The following is a 19,801-nucleotide window of genomic DNA, read 5'->3' on the forward strand; positions in this document are numbered from 1 at the left end:
CAAGCCTCTTGCCAAAGAGGCATCTATTGTCGGAAATGATGGATATGATCCGCAGGGTCTCTTTTGCCCTCATATCTTTCAAACCTCGGCTGAGTGAAACGCTTTAGGACCTCTGAAGCCCAGATGGCATCTGCTAATGGGTTGCAGTTCAATCCGGCCACCACCTGACTAGCCACCCCCCGCCACGATCCTTTGCCAGCCGCTGATTTGCCTCTCTATCATTATCTATCATCTCCTGTACTTGCTCCATGGTCAAGCCAACCACCGGGTTTTCAACCAGATTAGGCCCACCCTCCCCCTCATCGGACTCCTCACCTGCTTCTTCCCCTTCTTCTTCCTCCGCCCTTTCCTTTTCTTTTCTCAATTCGTTGTTCTCCTCTCTCAGCCTCACAATCTCCTCTTGCATAAGCCGGGTCTTTTCTGTTTCGTGCTCCTCTTCTTGATCTTCTTCTTCATCAATCATCGCCTCCGGTGTTGGCTCTTGTACCACTGCCCTCCTTGGTCTGCCTACCCCTCTCTTCAGTTTTGGTGCCATTTTTTAATTACACAATCTCTCTCTCCCCACAGACGCCGCCAAATGTATGAACCTAAAATCTCAAGTACAAATTGAAGAGCTAAAATCCTCACTCAGACTCACTCTCTCTTTTTTCTCTCCTCCCCTTTTCTCACTGTGCGGCCTCCATTTTTTCTCTCCATCCTCTTCTTTTTATACCCCTTCCACCCTGCATTAGGATCGTCCATCTGTCTCCTCATCTCGCGGTTCTCTTTCTCGCCATACAAATGCCACGTCCACAGTCTAGGGTTCCGCGGTCACGATCCACTGCTTCCCGAATCCCCTTATTATGTGACATGCCGTTCTTTGTCCCATTGATCTAGTCTACTTCTCTTTATTAGGCCACTACAACAAGCCCAAAAAGTAACTGCAAATCACTTTGTTCGTAGCAAGGGTCAAAATAAAGCATTAATTTTACAAGACCCTAGAAGACAATAGTTTTTGCAGACATTATAGAACACACGCTTCCCAAACATAACAAAACACATATTTGTTTACTATAGAGCACATTTTTCAAACGACTTTGCTCCCAAAGCGACAGTGCGAGGATTTAGACTATCAGCAGTATACTAGACCAACGCTTTAGGTTGCTAAGGGCTCGACTATTGGTACCATAGCCTTATATGAGCATCGGCCACTAAAATGAACTTCACCACTAAAATCAATGAATTAGAAGCTGATTTTTTGTAGAGATGTTCTCCACACAATAGAGATCGTCCTCACAAAAAATCATCTCATTTGAAGATGTACAACCTCGTATTTTAATTAGCTCATTAGAATGTTATGAAATTATCCAACGACCTATATTTTCTTTAATTTCGATATAACTTTTGACAAAGTTAACTATATTCAATTAAGCCGATTTTTTTAGAGGGTATTTTCAATTATCAAATATATATCTACAGTCTTACACACAAAATTAGCCCTTAATTCATTCATTTTTTAATTAGTAGAATAAGTTTAGAGTCAATGTATATATATAATGTTGGTAACAATTTCTGCAATAAGAACAAACTGTGAATAAGAAAGCTGGCTGAGGCATAGATCAAACGCTTTCTTTAAGGTTGTTTCGCGTTTGTTCCTCTTTATGCAGACAAAGCGCGTCAACCTCCAGGATACAACAGCCAGATAGTCTCTCATTTGTTTACTGTAGATAAATCAAAGAAGAAAAGAAGAACCACGATACTGATCTTATGAAAGCCCTCAACTTAGTATAGAAAATAGCTTTTCGCATATCATATTAGCTGTTGCTCTAGGAGTATTTATAGAGAAAAAACGTAGAGCACTTAGTAGATCCAGATAGGGTACTAATCCAGTTTCCCGATAAGAATTGGATTTTACAAGTCTATCACATTTGTTTCCCAATCCATATCCAATTCTGTTTCTAAACTTATTCGGAAACAGTTTAAAGAAAATGGTCTACCAAAAAGAAGATAAAGAATCAAAGAGAGCCCAAGCCCAAACTCACCTCTTGTTTTATTCAAAATAACACAACATATAATATATATTATATGGGTACCCATAAGATATTGAAAGATGGAGTCATTTCTTCTTAAAATATCTTCCCTTCGAGACTTTTAAGACAGCACTAAAGAGTAAAGAGTGCACTTGCAATTTCAAAGTTCCAACCTCCATGTGTTTAACGAGTGTACGTACACGTGCACTTTTTTTTAACCCCACTCAAACAACTGATAACAACTGTAAACAGTCATCACTCTTCAGTTCACTCCACTCATTGTTTCTTGCTTTGCTTCTAAGCTGAACTTCCTTTCTTAAACAGACCCTTTTCACTTTGAAACATTGAACACCCTTTCTCAGAAAAGCTACAATGGAACTTGGGTCAACCTCAGAATCTCAAAACAAGCCTGACACACAAAGTGGTAGACCAAAACCTGGTCCTTTTGTTCCAAGAACTGATCACAGTCCAAGAGAGTTGAAATCTTGGGCTAAAAAAACTGGCTTTAATCCTAACTTTTCTGGAGAGACAGTGAGTAGTGTAAGTGATAGAGATGTTGGTGTTGATTTGGAGAAGGGTAGTGAGTTAGAGGGTGGGTCTTCTTCACCGAAAATCGAGATTGATCCAATACTGGGCCGGACTAGAGAGGATAGAGGAAGTGATATTGAACCGGTTTCGAGGAGATATGGAGGTGGGGCTGTTTTGGGAATTCAGAAGAAGAGAATTGGGGCTGAGCCTGTTTTGGATGAGAGAGAGACTCAAAAGGAAGTTTCAGCAATTACTCCAACTGAAGAAACAAAGAAAGAGGTGAATAAGGATGAGGAACAAGTTCATATTGACCGGTTTTCGGACGATTATGAACCTGAACACCGGGGATCAGGCAAACCATCAGGAATGAAGTGGGGGCTAAGGGAAAATCCGAGTTACGGTTAGTAGGCTTTAAGTTTCTCAATTACTTATTGGAATGCTAGTATGTAATGTTGCAAATGCAAATGTGATTTAAGATAGTTGCATAATTTTTTTCTTTTATCATACTAGCTTGATAACTTTGTTAGTGTTATTCTTAAGCATAAAATACTACAATGGATATATTATGAAATTTAGACAAATCGTGTATTTCAATGATTTCCAGTGGAGCTGCATCATGGATTCTACACACACTAGTCTAAATTTATTAATGCAGTGACTGATAGAGTAGGGTGAGGATTCCCCAAATTAGAAGGAGAAAGAACCTATCAATTATTCAGTGTAAATAATAGGGTGTGGAAGTGTGGCACTCCTATTAATTACTTTTCTGAGTAGGTTTTATTCAAGATATTGGATTCACAGTCTGTAGCTAGAAATGGGATCCAATTGGTTCAAAGTTATATATTTTTATCTTTTTCAGATTAGATAACGTCAAAAGTATAGTTGGAGGATCAGACTTAATCAATATTGAATAAGATTGATGGAGTTGACACATAGCAACTACTTGGATCGAAGCAACAGAAACAGGGGGCACAATGGTCCTTTCTTAGTGTTCTTGGTCTGACCAGTGATCGTAGATGTTGTGGTCACCTTATTGCTTGGAGTTTGCTAATGAAGTAGGATTTTAAATTTGGATTTCCTACAAGAAGGTTCTTCTTTTCGACGTGCCCTCGAGTATTGTAGTAACCATAAAAACAATGCAGGTGAACTTATATCGGTGAGGTTCATGGAGCATTGAAATTGTAAATGTGATTTCAATATAATTGTCACAACAATTGTGATTATAAAAGATTAAAAAACTCATTCACTTAGTAATATTTATTTTTTAGGCGACATAGGGATCCATCTATGGTCATTCTTACAACAAGTGGTGCATGTTTACAAATGAAGCTTCCTGACAATGTATGATATAGGATGTGCCACTCTTCATAAGCTCAGGCTTTTGGATTGCCAATTTCTCCATAGGACCACCTAGAATTGGATTAGAACAATCTCTCCAAGGACACATTTGAAATAAACACAGGTAAATACTAAAAATTTTGTACACATTCACCTTTGGCAATACTTGAACTCAAGCCTCTTTTAACGTGAGCCCTGATACCATGTCAAATTGTCAATTTCTCCATAAGCTCAAACTTGTCAAGAGCGCAGATTCTTTGTATATCAAGAGGAGGCTTAGGGATAGAACATAAGTGGGGCAACAATTCTTAAAATCGATAAAGAAGCTAGTTTAGGTTGGGGTATCTTACCATTAGGTATATCACACCTGATATGTGTTATGTGTTATGTATGCGATATGGACACGTGGATGCGATATCCGACCTGATTATTATTTTTGAAATATGGTGTGTCCATGTAACATAGATCAAGAGTAAAGGGGTTAAACAACTGTAGGTATCATTCTGTATTTGGTGTAGTATGGGTACTTCGATTTAAATAATACAATTTTCAGGAGTTAATGTTAAGCAAGATTTTTATTTTATTTTTTGCATACAAGTAGGAAATTTTATAAGAATATTGATTTGAAGGTTACAATGCTCCAGATAGTGGAGGTATTACAACCACATTAATCAAGAGTTTTAAGATAGAGTTGTTTACTATGAGTATGTAGCTTAACTTCAGCTAGTATGTTTTTTCACAAGATCTCTAAGTTAGCACGCCTTTCATTACCCTGTTGCAGAATCACAACTTTTCTGTCTCCAGTTTCCATTCAAATGCACAGATCTGTTCTTCAGCCCTGTTGCTTTTTCTGGTTTTAAAACTTCTATGGCCAAAAAAGGAAAAAGGAAAGCAAAAAAACTTGAAAGTGATTCAAGTCAAGAATCAAGTCAAGAATTACGTCATGATTAATTTGATCCCATAAATCTTGATCTTTCTGATGTTGCAACCTGCAGCCACTCTTATATACTACAGTTTGCAGCACTATTTATCATTGGCTGGGTCGCTTATCTTCATTCCACTGATCATTGTACCGGCTATGGGTGGAACTGATGTACGCATCATATCTTTTAGCTTTATTTACTCCTAGAAAAACTAATAAATGACAATGGTTTACTCTTTGTGTTTGTGGTGGCAGAAGGATACTGCGACTGTGGATTTCTACCATGTTATTGGTGTCTGGCATTTCAACAATAATGCACTCTTACTTTGGTACACGGCTTCCTTTAGTTCAGGGTAGCTCATTTGTATACTTGGCCCCAGCTCTAGTTGTACTGAACTCTCAAGAACACAGAAACCTCACAGAAAATGTAAGTTCGTTTCATCAAGTAGAGTTATATAACTTCACATATCTGAATTACACATAAGACTTTTCAGCTGTTGAAATGTTGTAGTATTTTTACTATATTGGTAATCATGTTGATGGTTGTAGGTTTTATTCTACTGAAAAACTTGCCGCGTTCTCCAGTAGAAATAACCAAAAATTTGTCTTAAGTCTTTTTGGTAGAATTAGTAGGACACTAGGACACTATCTATATAGACATAATTGATCTCGCTTTCTTGTATGGGTATTCTCAAATCTTACATAACTTGATATTAACTGCGTATAATTCTTTACTGTAGAGAAAAAAGACGTTTTTTCTCTATTTGGTGTAAGGCGCGCCCGCGCTCTATGTATGCCTTAACAAGGGGAGCTTACCGACGCTCATGTCTTTGGCGACTTCGGTGTTTTTATACGCCCCTTTTTTCAAAGACGAATTATTTGTTTTCTAAGTTTTGGAAACAATATAAATATAAGTTTTTTCTGGAAAAACAAAAAAAACCAAAACCAAGAAAGAAAGAGATTATAAGAGAGCAATTCTTTGTGAGTTGAGTGTTCATTCTTTGTGAGTTGAGTGTTCATTCTTTGTGAGTGAATTGAGAGATCTTGTAATCTGTTACTCTAGACATCAAGGAAAGCTTGGAACTCGCAATGTGGACGTAGGTAAATTGCCGAACCACGATATATCTTTGTCTTGTGGTTGGTTCTCTTTTGCATTATTATCTTTACTTTATATGTTTGTTAAATTGTTAATGAGAAGCGTTGAGATAGTACTTGTAGGGTGTTGAAGTCTTGTCTAGTGAAAAAGATCAATCATTGTGTAAGGTTGATCTATTTGTAGTGGATAACGTTGTTTCCGCAGTTGTTTATTCATAACAATTGGTATCAGAGCGTAGGTATACGACCTAGGATTTTGAGTTTTGGTGAATAATCATAGTACTTGAAATTTGTGTAGACAAGGTGTTCGATAAAATTCTGAAGTGAAATTGTTTTTTGGGTTATTATGTGTAACTTGAAAAATAACTTTGGGATTTGGAGAGTCAAAGTCAGAAACTTCCTCATCCAACAAGGTTTGCGTAAGGCCTTAAAGGGGAAACAAGCAAAGGCGGCGAGTATGAGTGATGATGATTGTTAAATACTTGTTCATCAATCCGGTTGTGTCTTGCTAATGAGGTCATGTATAGTGTGATGGGAGAAAATACCGCTGCCGGTATTTGGCTCAAACTAGAATCTATGTATATGACTAAGAGCATGACGAACAAGATGTACCTTAAGAAGCGTCTTTATTAGTACATGATGGTGGATGGTTCAACGATGCAAGAACACGTTAGTGAGTTCCGTCGACGCCTAGCGGATTATTTGAATGTTGGCATGAAGATGGATGATGAGGATCAAGCGACATGTTTAATATTCTCTTTGCTAGAAAGTTATGAGTATCTAATGACTACATTTATGAACAGAGAAGATGTTGATCTTGACGAAGTTCATAGTGCACTTCTTTCTTACGAGTTAATGAAAAAGATACGTGTAGAGAATAGCAATTATGCAGGACAAGGGCTAGTGGCAAGAAAAAGGTCGCATGAAAAGGCTTCTACAAGCAATGAGAATTCTAGGTCCAAGTCAAAGAAGCCTTTGACACATGTGAAGTGTTACAATTGCAATGAAAATGGACATTACGTAAGTAATTGTCCTCATCCGAAGAAAGAGAACAAGAGAGATGGTAAGAAGAAAGGTAAGGCTAAAATTGAGGCAAGTTATGCTTCAGGTTCTGAAGGGAACAAGTTGAGTCTCTGTGTGTCCACACAAGACTATATGGCCGAAAGGTGGATTCTTGATTCCGGATGTTCCTACTATATGTGCCCGAATAGAAAGTTGTTTACTTTTTATAAGAGCATTGATGGTAGTTCCGTTTTGATGGGTAATAACGTTGCTTGTAAGACGGTAGGAATTGGAACTATACAGGTCAAGATGCATGATGGTGTAGTGAGGATTTTAATCGATGTGAGACATGTTCCTGAGCTAAAGAAAAACCTTATTTCTCTTGGTACCTTGGATTCTAAAAACCACAAGTTTGTGGGGGAAAGTGGAGTCCTAAAGATTGTCAGTGGCTCTTTAGTTGTTATGAAGGGTCAAAGACATGGAACCTTGTATACTTTGATAGATAGTACGGTGATAGGCGATATAGCAGTGGTTGCATGTAGTGATGATTTTGAGTGCACTAAGATGTGGCATATGCGACTAGGGCATATGAGTGAAAAGGGTTTGTCTGAGTTGTGCAAATAAGAGTTCTTGAAGAAGCCAAGTATGGGGTTCTATGAGCATTGCGTCTATGGAAAGCAGTGCAGAGTCAAGTTCAAGTCAAGCAAGCACACGACAACAAACATCTTTGACTATGTGCATACGATGTTTGGGGACCCTCCAGAGTGGCTTCTAAATGACGTAACCGCTATTATGTCTCATTTATTGATGATCATACTCACTATGTGTGGGTGTATATAATGAAAACGGAAGATGAAGTGTTTGAGACATTTAAGAAGTGGAAGGCAAGGGTTGAGAATCGCACAGATAGGAAGGTCAAGACACTAAGGTCTGACAATGGTACAGAGTATACCTATGGGCCTTTCCAAGAGTTTTGTCTTGTATGGAATTGCCGTTACCGGACATCGATGTCCGATCGGGGCACACCTCAGCAGAATGGAATGGCAAAGAGGATGAATAGAACCTTGCTTGAAAGAACGAGCTATTTGTTTTCTAATGCCAGTCTAGGTAAAGAGTATTGGGCAGATGTAGTGTCCATGACGTGTTACCTGTATAATAAGTCACCAGTTCCAGCTATAGATTGCAAGACACCTTATAAGGTGTGGTCAGGTAACCTAGCTGATTATAGTATTTTGCGAGTATTTTGATCGACTGCTTATTACTATGTGAGGGAGAGCAAGTTAGATCCTAGAGCTAAGAAAGCCATATTCTTAGGTTTCGCAAATGGGGTAAAGAGATACAGATTGTGGTGTCTAGAAGACCACAAGTTCCTGGTCAGCAGAGATGTTACCTTTGATGAAATTTCTGTGTTATCTTTGATGGCGGGAAGAGTTAGGCGTAAATGGTGAAGTCTATAGAAGTTCAAGCTCTTGAGCTTGAGTTGTCTATCTGTGAGATGACCGGTTGGTTCATGATGAGGTACCAAATCATGGAACCACCACCAACAACAGAAGAAAGAAGAGCAAGAGCATCCGCAACTTGTAATGGCTGACCCAGGCCAAAGAGACTAGTTAAAGAAGTGCACAAGTATGGGCACGAGAAACCGGTGAAACACTATGGTCAGGTGGATTTAGTGGCATATGCACTGAATATCGAAGATGAGCTAGATAGTTTTAAGAAAGCTGTTAGAGATGCTCATTACAGAGATTGGTTGGTTGCTATGCAAGAAGAGATGGAGTCTTTTGATAAAAATCACACATAGGACCTAGTTTTATTGCCAAAGGGCAAAAAGACTATCGGCAGCAAATGAGTGTTTAGAAAGAAAGAGGTATTTCCTGAGTCCGACAGTACTAGGTACAAAACAAGAGTGGTAGCAAAGGGTTTCTCATAGAAAGAATGAGTCGACTACAATGAGGTATTTTCCCCGGTGGTCTAACATATTTTCATTCGTGTGTTATTGAGTTTAGTTGCTCACTTTGACTTGGAGTTAGAGCAACTTGATGTGAAAATTGCTTTCTTGCATGGGGACTTGGAGGAAGAGATCTATATGAGACAACCTGAAGGGTTTGTTGTTGCTAAAAAAGAAGATCATGTATGCAAGTTGAATAGGTCACTATATGGTTTAAAGTAATCGCCAAGGCAATGGTACAAGCGTTTTGACACATTCATGATGCAACATGAGTACACCCGAAGTAAGTATGACTTTTGTATTTACTTTCGTAGGCTTCGTAGTAATAACTTCATCTATCTCCTGCTTTATGTGGATGACATGCTTATTGCTTCCAAAAGCATGGTGGAGATAGACAAGTTGAAATCTCAACTTAGCTCTGAGTTTAAGATGAAAAACTTAGGTAGAGCCAAGAAGATATTGGGCATGGAGATTGACAGAGATAGGAAGAAACGACGGATAGTTATATCTCAAAAAAAATACCTTCAGAAAGTAATTTCTCGTTTTGGTATGGAGAATATAAAGTCGGTTTCTACTCCTTTGGCTTAGCATTTTAGGCTTTCAGCTAAGTTCTCTCCTAGTTCGGTGGAGGAACAAAAGCGTATGGCTAATGTTCCTTATGCTAGTGTAGTGGGCAGTTTGACGTATGCTATTATGTGCACACGCTCAGACATTTCACAGCCAATTAGTGTTGTAAGCAGGTATATGACAAATCCTAGGAAACAGCATTGGGAGGCAGTGAAATGGGTACTAAGGTACTTCAAGGGTACCTTGGATGTGAGATTAGTTTATGGTGGAGGCACTTGTTATGTCAGTTGGTATGTGGACTCAGATTATGCAGGTGATCTAGATAGACGACGATTGACTACTAGTTATGTGTTTATGATGCATAGTGCACCGGTTAGTTGGAGGTCTATGCTACAGGCTACAGTTGTTCTATCTATTACTAAGACAGAATATATGGCAGTGGCAGAAGCAGTGAAAGAGGCAATATGGCTTCGAGGTATTCTGGAAGATATGGGTATTGAGCAGAACAGTGTTGTTTTGTATTGTGATAGTCAGAGTACTATTCATTTGGTGAAGAACCAGATTCATCATGCTCGGACCAAGCATATTGATGTCCATTATCACTTTATACGGGATGTTGTTGAGAATAGTGATGTAGCACTTGAGAAAGTGGACACCTATGACAATCCTGCTGATATACTGACAAAGGTTGTCACCGGAGTTAAGTTCCAACACTGTTTGGACTTGTTCCAAATCCGAGCCCTTTGTGGGCATAGCCCTTCGGGACAGTTGACTGCGAGTTCCGAATGAATGTGTTCTTGCTCGATGTGTTCGGCTCGGTTTTATGTGTTAAAATCTCACCGGATTGGAGAATGTAGAGAAAAAAGACGTTTTTTCTCTATTTGGTGTAAGGCGCGCCCGCACCCTATGTATGCCTTAACAAGGGAGCGCACGCGCTCATGTCTTTGGTGACTTCCAATGTTTTTGCGGCCCCGCCTCCAATCGTTTTCAAAGACGAATTATTTGTTTGAAAGTTTTTGGAAACAGTATAAATATAAATTTTTTCTGGAAAAACAAAAAAAACCAAAACCAAGAAAGAGAGAGATTATAAGAGAGCAATTTTTTGTGAGTTGAGTGTTCATTTTTTGTGAGTGAATTGACAGATCTTGTAATCTGTTACTCTGGACATCAAGGAAAGCTTGGAACTCGCAGTGTGGACGTAGGCAAATTGCCGAACCACGATATATCTTTGTCTTGTGGTTGGTTCTCTTTTGCATTATTATCTTTACTTTATATGCTTGTTAAATTGTTAATGAGAAGCGTTGGGATAGTACTTGGAGGGTGTTGAAGTCTTGTCTAGTGAGAAAGATCAATCCTTGTGTAAGGTTGATCTATTTGTAGTGGATAACGTTGTTTCCGCAGTTGTTTATTCACAACATTTACTATTCTAAAATAAAGATGGTGGTACTTAGATGGTATGGACATATACGAGTTGACCAACCAATGCACCAGTTGGGAGAGGAAATCTCGCTTACATTAAAGGCTCCTAAAACTAACGGTGGTTGAAGACTTGGAGTTCTTAGAGACAATTTATAGTAGTTAAATAAAGTATGTAAAATGGCTAATAAGTAATAAATAATATAAACGACTTGAGAAAGAGAACTCATGTTGCCGACCCCATCAATATAGGACAAAGGCAATGACGATGACGATGATGATGTTTTATAATGTACGGATGGCTTAGCTAGACATTTCTCGAGTCAAATATTCATGAAATCCCATTACTGAAACTTGAAAATGATAGTTCCATTTAAAAATAGTAGTCAATTTAGCTAATAGTTTCTTAGTTAAGGTTGTTTGTTCTCTCGATACATGACTGATGATTTGGTGAAGCAGAAAGCCAGAATAAAGGGACAATACATAAATATTTTTGATTGGACATTTTCATAGAGAAGGAAAAAAATATCTCCAATTTATGGTCCAGGGACAATTATGGGATACTTTTCTTAATGAAGTTCATCTTTCCTTACTTCCTTGTTTTTAATCTTCTTTCTTTTTGTTAAGCCTTTTTGTTATTTCCTCTTCTTTATTCTTTTATAGAAACATCCAATTGCTTACTGGTTAGTGCATATTTTACATGAATGCAGAAATTTAAGAACATAATGAAGGAGTTGCAAGGGGCTATCATTGTTGGGTCAGTTTTGCAGTGCATTTTAGGATACAGCGGTTTAACATCTCTTCTTCTAAGGTACATTCAGGGGCTGCTGCCTATTTTTTATTTTCATATGAACACGCATTCTTGATTTGTCACTCAGTTTCATTTGATTAAGTGATGTTGTAGGAGTAACGCAATCTTGCTGTTCTGCTTATATTTAGTTTGGCATGCCATGCCCTTCAAATCATTTACAGTATGGGAGCTCTATGCTGAAACTTTGTAAAGAACTGCCTGCCAAACATAGTGCTTACTGCTTAGGTCTTTTAACTCGGATCCTCCCATATTTATGTTTGCAGTTTGAGCCTCAAGGTTTAATGGATTCAAATTTGCACCTGTTACATATGTATCTTAGATAATTATAGTTGTTAAGCGCTTAATCTATCTTGGTTTAATATTGTGTTCCAGAATGATAAACCCAGTTGTTGTTGCACCAACTGTTGCTGCGGTAGGTTTAGCATTTTTTAGCTACGGTTTTCCCCAGGCTGGTAGCTGTGTAGAGATCAGCATTCCACTGATACTATTGGTTCTTATTTTCACTCTGGTAAGGAACTCACCAACTAAATCTATTTTGATGAGTCAATAATTCACAATATGCCTGAATTGACACTTGTTGTTTATTCTGACCTTTGATTTCAGTACCTTCGAGGAGTTTCCATATTTGGGCATCGAATATTTCGAGTGTATGCGGTATTCTTTATACTCAATATTATCCTATGGAGTTTTTCTGTTTGTTTACATGGCCACAATATTTACATGATTGATGAAAGTTTTGTTCCCCAGACCAGGATTGTGACTTTGATCCTCACTCCTTAAATCTTTGGAGCCAATGGCGCATAGAAACTTAATCCACCATTTCTCGGACACTCGGATCTAGTGTGCCTAAACTGAAAGCTAGCCTCACTAGTGATTCACTAGCCTTTGTTTATCATTAATTTATCGTTCATTTACAGTAACATTTTTAGGGGTTGTGAAATATCACAGCTATATAATAATTGCTTAGGCTATATGTGGTTTAGATATACTAAGGGATTAGCAAACATATGTGGGTTTAGTGGGTCCAATGGAATTTACATTTTTTTTGGGCTTCTCAGATAGAAGCTCTAGCTATTTCTTTTTTTTTGCTCGGTATTTCTCAGTGAGAAGCTAGCTATTTCATATTATTTATAAACCTTTACAATGGTTTCGTGAGCTGAACTCCATTTAGCAGAAGTGGCATGGTTTTATTCCAATGAAAATGATTACTGAGATCGAGTGCTACTGCTCTCCAAAGATAGTGTCCCATGGCTTCTCCCAATAGCTTTCTGCATAAGGCACCAAAGGCCATTTTATTTGCAGTTCAGTAACAACAGATAATTCGGTAACAACAAAATTCGATTCTAGTTTAGGTTTTCTATATTTAATTTTGCAATGGTTAGTGATGAATTCATACCATTCAACTTGAGAAACCAGATCTATTTACTCAACACGTAGTATACTTCAGATTTCACAGTACTCTGTAGCTTTTAGCTGCAGAGAGTAGCTCCAGAGAACCATTTTGCTAATATATCTCATCATTGCAGGTTCCTCTTTCTGTTACAATTGTTTGGGTGTATGCTTTCTTTTTGACCGCTGCTGGAGCATACAACTACAAAGGCTGCAACCCCAACATACCCAGTTCAAACATCTTATCTGATGCGTGCAGAGGACATGCATATACCATGAAGCATTGCCGAACTGATGCTTCTAGTGCATGGAAAACTGCTGATTGGGTTAGAGTTCCCTATCCCTTTCAGTGGGGCATCCCTACTTTCCATATCAGGACTTCACTTATCATGATTATTGTGTCACTGGTTGCATCGGTGGATTCGGTGAGTAGTTTAGAAGATGAATGTAAAATGAATTATACTTGCGAACAAACAAATGTTTATGATCGTCTATCAAGGAAAACAACTGAAGTTAGAAAGTGACTTTCTAAAGCTAATCCCAATGCACTTTCTGTAACTCATCCAGGTTGGAACATATCACTATGCATCTTTACTAGTAAATGGAAAGCCACCTACTCCAGGAATTGTTAGCAGGGGATTAGGGCTGGAAGGTTTCTGTAGTATATTGGCAGGCCTTTGGGGAACAGGTACAGGGTCTACAACTTTGACAGAAAATATGCATACCATTGAAACAACAAAGGTGGCAAGTCGAAGAGTCGTGGAACTTGGTGCAGTATGTCTGATCCTCTTCTCATTTATGGGTATGCCGCTCTATGCTTCTATCCACAATTGTAATCCTTATGTTTTCATATGCAGGTGTATGTAGCATGCTTTTTTGCAAAGACATGTGTCTGTCTATATACATGGTGTGTTTATTATTGACTTCTTTTGGACAGGAAAAGTGGGTGCTCTTCTTGCTTCCATCCCACAAGCATTGGCTGCTGCTGTGCTGTGTTTCATGTGGGCATTAATTGTTGCACTGGGTCTATCGACGTTGCAATACAGTCAAACAAGAAGCTTCAGAAATATAACAATTGTTGGTGTTTCCCTGTTCTTCTCTTTATCCATTCCTGCGTATTTTCAACAATATCAACCTACTTCCAGCATCATTCTGCCAAGTTATTTTGTCCCTTATGCTGCTGCATCAAATGGACCAATCCACACTGGCAATAAACAAGTAAGACTCCTATGCATCATAGTTACATGTGCTCTTATTTTTTCTCTTCATTTGGGGTCAACTATTTCTGTAATCTGATAGAAGGTTATTTTTTGGATGGATCAGCTTGATTTTGCCATAAATGGTCTTCTCTCAATGAGCATGGTGACGGCATTCTTTCTGGCATTTGTGTTGGATAACACAGTTCCTGGCAGCAAGCAAGAACGAGGTGTATATGTATGGTCCAGTTCTGACGATGTGTTGGGCGACCAGTCCCTCACTGCGGACTATTCCTTGCCAAGAAAAGTTGCTCGGTGTTTCAAGTGGGCGAAATGCGTAGGAGCATGATAAAGTCTGCAGTCAACCATTGCAAATTTATGAAGTTTTACACTGCTTCAGCCAGATGATTGGAAGTGGAAACCAGAAATATCATAGATTACAGGCCGAGAAACAAGAGTACATATATTTTAATTTTTTTTTTATACGTATTGGCATTCCTTGCTCCGAATCCGATAAGGAACAAAAGGATTGTTCTAACATGTTAGAAAAAATACAAATGGTTCTACAAAATTTACATTCAATAGTGAGTACATATTTTTTTAGGGTGATACAGTCCATGGTTATTCATTTTTGTAGCAATTCCAGACCAAGAAACCAGAAACAAGGGACTCTGTATCGGGTTATCAATTAGTACAGCAATTATCCAGTGGTTCTTACTTAATTGTTCTCACATATATGGGTCTTGATTAAGTGATTCTCACTCCACACTTGAAACAATAGTGTAGGTATCGTTTCATGTGTCATGGGACTTGATCCAGTGATCATGGCACTACAAATGTATTGTCCAGATCTAAAATGCTGTCGGTTGTCCAAGAAAGACTACGAGTAAGGCTTGTCTTTTAAATTTAAGTAATCCAGAAAAAACAGAGGTTGACATAAACAGTTGACGTCCAGTTGTCCACTAAAACATCTCTCACCGTTCTTTTTACAGAATATATACACTGAAAACTCTCTACTATCAAATTGTCAAGATCGAAAGCTACAGTTTTTCCTCTTTGCTACCATTCATAATCAAAGAAAAAAGCCTAGAAATGGGACACTTCAAACATACTAGTCAACCTATATACCATTTTCTCTATGTAGTTAAGAATTTAAACAGTTCTTTTGGTCTTTTCAGGTAACAGACCAAAACTGAAGAAACGAGACCTGAAAAACAACAAAGATTGATTGTTTCCATTAGTGTAACTGTCCATTTGGAGAAAGGAATTTATATCAAAGATGCAACAAAAGTGGAAATGAAAACTTGCTGTCAATTCTAGCAGGACAATATGTTTTCACTTCTGCATTATGGTGCCTTATGTTGCTTCAGTTATAGGCTTATAGCACTAAAAAATATAAAGTTGTATGTACATAAAATTGAAAGAACACTATAAAACGACAATGTATGTACCTTTTAAACTTCATCTATTTATTTCCTCTTCACAGAAAATGAGAAACAACTCTACTAATCCCTAAAATAGGAAACAACGACTAACAAGAGACTATCAAATCCTAATCCTAATTACTTTTCTTGCTTGAGATAAACAATAATCTAAAAGACTAAAACTATGAATAACTGTATAGGGACAACGAAACCACCTCAACCTCAACCTAAATAAACAGAAAATAATCAAAAGAATGAAACCCTAATAGGAGAAGTTAATAAACACATATATGAATGAGATGAAACTGCATTATGTTTCAAGCATCTGCGACACTATCCATAGCCAGTACTCTTAGCTTGCTGCTCCGACTAGTCTTTCAAAACAGAGTTTCTGTTCTCCACCTTGTTCTTCTTCTTTTCGAAACGACCAGATTTGAAGTTCGTGGAGATTAGGTCGTTTCAGCCCATGCCTTTCGACGAAGTTCATCCACTCAGTCCTAAAGACAAATTTTTCAGCACCACCCCAATACGTAAAAGTTAGGCATGGAAACTCACCAAGGTTGTCGACAACTGACACTTTCAATTCGTAATTATTATCACCCATCAAACAAATCTTCTCAGTATCAGTTAGAATTTTTTCAATTTCTCTTGTAACAGTAAACAACCACCTATTCTGTCCACGGTCTATATCAGACTTGAATACGTTTTTCCTGTGCAACCATGTGATGCTTTTTCCTCCTATTCTCTCTATTGTTTCCTTCATATTTTTCGGCATTACTGGCTTTTCTTGAGTCACAGCATTGTCCTTCCCATTGAATGACATTGCCCTAATTGGCGGCTCTGGGGTTTTGTTTCTTGATATGTTGTTTTGATGCTGATTTTGCAATGTGGGTGTGGGAGAGACGACTTGTAGCTTCTTTTCTGTTATGTGCTTGTTAGTAACCTGTGTTCGCTTTCTCTTTGCCCTAATTGGGGGATCGGTTACTGTTTCTTGAAGGGTTTGAACCTTCTTGGCTGTTTTATGTTTTCTGGTATCCTGTTTTTGCTTTCCAGTACCATCGATGCAGTCAAAGTAGGCCTTTACTTGGTATCTTTGTAATGAAGTTGTTGTAGGCAATAGGCCATTGACTTTGCGCTCCTCTGCTTGAGTAATCTCAACAAATTCATCCCCAGTAAGAGTTAAAGAAGCTTCCCAATAGCTATCCAGATCACCCATCTTCTCTCTACAATTCATACTAGAACTGATAGCTGATTAAACTGGTGAGCAATGAACTAATGAAGGAATAACTAGAGAAGTTATTGTAATGAAAGTAGGAAACTAGTAGTGGAGAGGAAATAGGGTTTCTTGAAGTGCAAGTAATAAGATTTCTTGTGTGTTTTGTGTTAAAGGAATGAGAGAAAGAAAGAGAAGTGATCGAAATAGGAAACTGTGGGGAAAGATTTAATGTTGAAGAAATAGGAAACCAGTGACAGAGCTAATTGTTGTTCTACTTCTTTTCTGACACTGTTGTAAAGTCAGATACTCTTTCAGTTTGACAGTTGTCCAGATTCTCTCCAAGTTCTAAGGAGCGAGTAACTTTCACCAGCAATGCCCCGTTTATTTGGGCTTAATCGCACTAAGAAGTGAAGTATCCGAAAACATTGGCCACCGCAGAGGCGGTGGAAATTTCCTATTCTCAGGAATGTTTTGACTGAACTCCCTAAAATTTCGATAAAATAGCCGCTCACACAAGCTAGGGCAGGCCACTTTTAGAATTGAAGTTCAGTTATTGCATAAACAGATAATGTGGATTGTATGATCACAAGCAGTTATTATTGTCTCTAATTCAGGAGAAAAAAAATAGGAATATTATTGTCTCTAATTGAGGAGAAAAAAAATAGGAAAAAGAATTTAAATTTTAGTTCCATATTTTGGGCCATCAATAGAGACAGGACAGTAAAGCCAGAAACAGGAGAATACGCATCCCTTTCTTTACCAAGACATACTGTTTTTTCCGTTATAGCAGAAACAGTGTCAATGTGCCATTACATTACATAACAGACACAAAACTGGAAGTCTTTGTAAATAGCTCATCTCAAACTCTGAACTTCTGAAGTTTATCAAACACCTAGATCCAGCCTATCCTGATCAATCACACTTCTTGGCTGAAAAATAATGTATCAAATAACAAACAAAAAAACCTGGGAAAATACACAGAAGAATCTGATTATGTCTCGCGCATTCTAGACACTAGCCATTGCCACCAATTGTGATAGCCTCGTCGCTGCCTCCACTAGTGCTGGAAGTTGCTTGTACTAATCATCCTTCCTTGGACAATGATGCCCATAGTTTCTGTTCTCCATCTTGTTCTTCTTGTAGTCGAAGTGACCAGATTTCAAGTTCAAGGACACTAGGTTCAATTCCACGTCATTTGACGAACTCTATCCACTCACACAATATTTGAATGTCAATGATGGAAAGTAATCATGATTATCGACAATAACCAACATTTTTATTTAATCCTCCTGTACATAGATCTTTTCTATTTCAGTTTAAAACTGTTCAACTTCAATTGGAAAGAAAGCCTATTCAGCACGCTAGCTACATCAGATGCAAAAACAAAAGACATTTTTCCAGCATGTTCACCACTCAACCCATTTATATATTGTCCATTCCTCCAATACTCTTTTAAGGATTCCAACATCTTTTCTGGCATTGGCGGCTCTTCTTGAATTACCACTTTCCCCCTTAACACTTCCCGCTTTGGGTTCTAGGGGATCAGAAAGTGGGGATAAAACATCAGAAAGTGGGGAGAGTGGCAGATGCCAACTAGCAAAGTCGATAAAATCTTTGGGTGATGATACTAGAGGTCTAGGACTCAAATCCCGCATCAAAAAATTATTGATCTCATTTAAAACAGATTTGTCAATAATAATAATAATAATAATAATAATAAAAAAGTGTCGAGGAGTGCATTAACTAATCAAATTCGAGTCAACTACTCGGGCTCAAATTGCATTCAGGTTAATTAGCAGGCTTTTTGTGTCGGGGTTTATGTTTGGAATTTGGTGTCAAGTCCCAAATTTTTTGAGCTGGACTCGGGTTGGGTTTCGGGCTAACCCGTTATTCTATTGAACCATGCATGTGCAAATAGAAACAAGTAAACAAGTCGTTTAGCGGTAATAATTGTCCAAGTTCAGTTACAACTCTTACCCTGGTGTTTAACTATAAACTCAAATTGGACTAGTGTATCGTAGTACAATTTTAAAGTAATCAATCGAATACTATGTTATTTTCTATGTGCAAAATTAAACACGTAGAACCATAAGTAGAATTAATGTTTTCAATGTCGTCAATCTACTCCTTTTTGTCTGCCGATTATCATCTTGATGACAAGGAAAAATTGAAGTTGTACTTGTTCATTCTAGGGATACTATTTGTTGTCTATATATATATCACATGTCTTTTTGGTTGGTATGATCAACAAGATTATGATCAATCTGAAGCAGCTCGTCCTCTATTATCAGAAACTGAGGAACTTGATCTTGAAGCAAACTTAGAAGGAAATCCAACTTTGTCGTCGTACATCGATGATCCATTAGTTATTAATTCATTATCAAAGATTAGTGAATGTGCAATTTGTCTGGACGAATTGATAAAAGAGCAGAAGTTGTTACGTTTGAAGTGCGCACATATTTTTCATAGTCGGTGTATTCTTAAGTGGAAGTATACAATTGTTCAATGGATGTGCCCAATTTGTCGGAGTCCTATACAATATTCTTGAGTTTCTTTGAGGAGTTTGTATTATTTGTTGATAGACATATATAACTTTTTTCCTGGTAAAATTCATTTGTAGTTTATTTGTTTTTGTAATTTTGGTTTAATTCAATTTAATGGCAAAGAAAGCAAAAACAATTCAATTCTTTACCTTAAAAAAACAATTCAATCGGCATATGATGGAAAAAAAATTCACCAAATTAAATATATTGACTATTTCTCATGCCTTACGGTCGTAGTTCGTGATTTCGATGGAATTCCGATAAATATTATGGTTTTTGAGAAATTTGGAATTCTGATTCAAGAGTCAAAAAATATAAAATTTGGAAATGCACTCGGAATATAGCTGAATAATAAACATAATTTCGGTTTTTAGATTTATCGAAAAATTTCGACAAT

General features: G+C 37.7%; 1 protein-coding gene across 3 annotated transcripts; it reads left to right on the forward strand.

Annotated features, from left to right (window-relative positions):
- Positions 1 to 2,188: 2,188 nt before the first annotated feature.
- On the forward strand, positions 2,189 to 14,830 carry LOC147492599 (Xanthine/uracil permease family protein). 3 transcript variants are annotated; one of them, XM_086564889.1, is made up of 10 exons: positions 2,189 to 2,937; positions 4,871 to 4,968; positions 5,053 to 5,224; positions 11,536 to 11,636; positions 12,009 to 12,144; positions 12,240 to 12,290; positions 13,163 to 13,450; positions 13,593 to 13,827; positions 13,963 to 14,243; positions 14,349 to 14,830. In XM_086564889.1, exons 3-10 carry the CDS (start codon positions 5,081 to 5,083, stop codon positions 14,568 to 14,570), a joined length of 1,458 nt encoding a protein of 485 aa, XP_086421015.1. In that variant the 5' UTR covers positions 2,189 to 2,937; positions 4,871 to 4,968; positions 5,053 to 5,080; the 3' UTR covers positions 14,571 to 14,830. The 3 variants fall into 3 exon arrangements, with proteins under 3 accessions (XP_086421015.1, XP_086421016.1, XP_086421017.1); XM_086564890.1 differs by lacking the exons at positions 2,189 to 2,937; positions 4,871 to 4,968; positions 5,053 to 5,224 and adding an exon at positions 5,741 to 5,898; XM_086564891.1 differs by lacking the exons at positions 2,189 to 2,937; positions 4,871 to 4,968; positions 5,053 to 5,224; positions 11,536 to 11,636 and adding an exon at positions 11,765 to 11,912.
- Positions 14,831 to 19,801: the final 4,971 nt, after the last annotated feature.

The sequence above is a fragment of the Coptis chinensis genome, chromosome 6 (genome assembly GCF_015680905.1).
Source record: "Coptis chinensis isolate HL-2020 chromosome 6, ASM1568090v1, whole genome shotgun sequence".
NCBI lineage: Eukaryota > Viridiplantae > Streptophyta > Magnoliopsida > Ranunculales > Ranunculaceae > Coptis > Coptis chinensis.

Bases quoted from the DNA above. Each gene is read 5' to 3' on its own strand.
- LOC147492599 (XM_086564889.1), top strand. From the start codon at position 5,081: ATGTTATTGGTGTCTGGCATTTCAACAATAATGCACTCTTACTTTGGT. The intron at 13,828-13,962 runs GTATGCCGCTCT...TCTTTTGGACAG, and splicing joins GATCCTCTTCTCATTTATGG to GAAAAGTGGGTGCTCTTCTT. The intron at 14,244-14,348 runs GTAAGACTCCTA...TGGATGGATCAG, and splicing joins TCCACACTGGCAATAAACAA to CTTGATTTTGCCATAAATGG.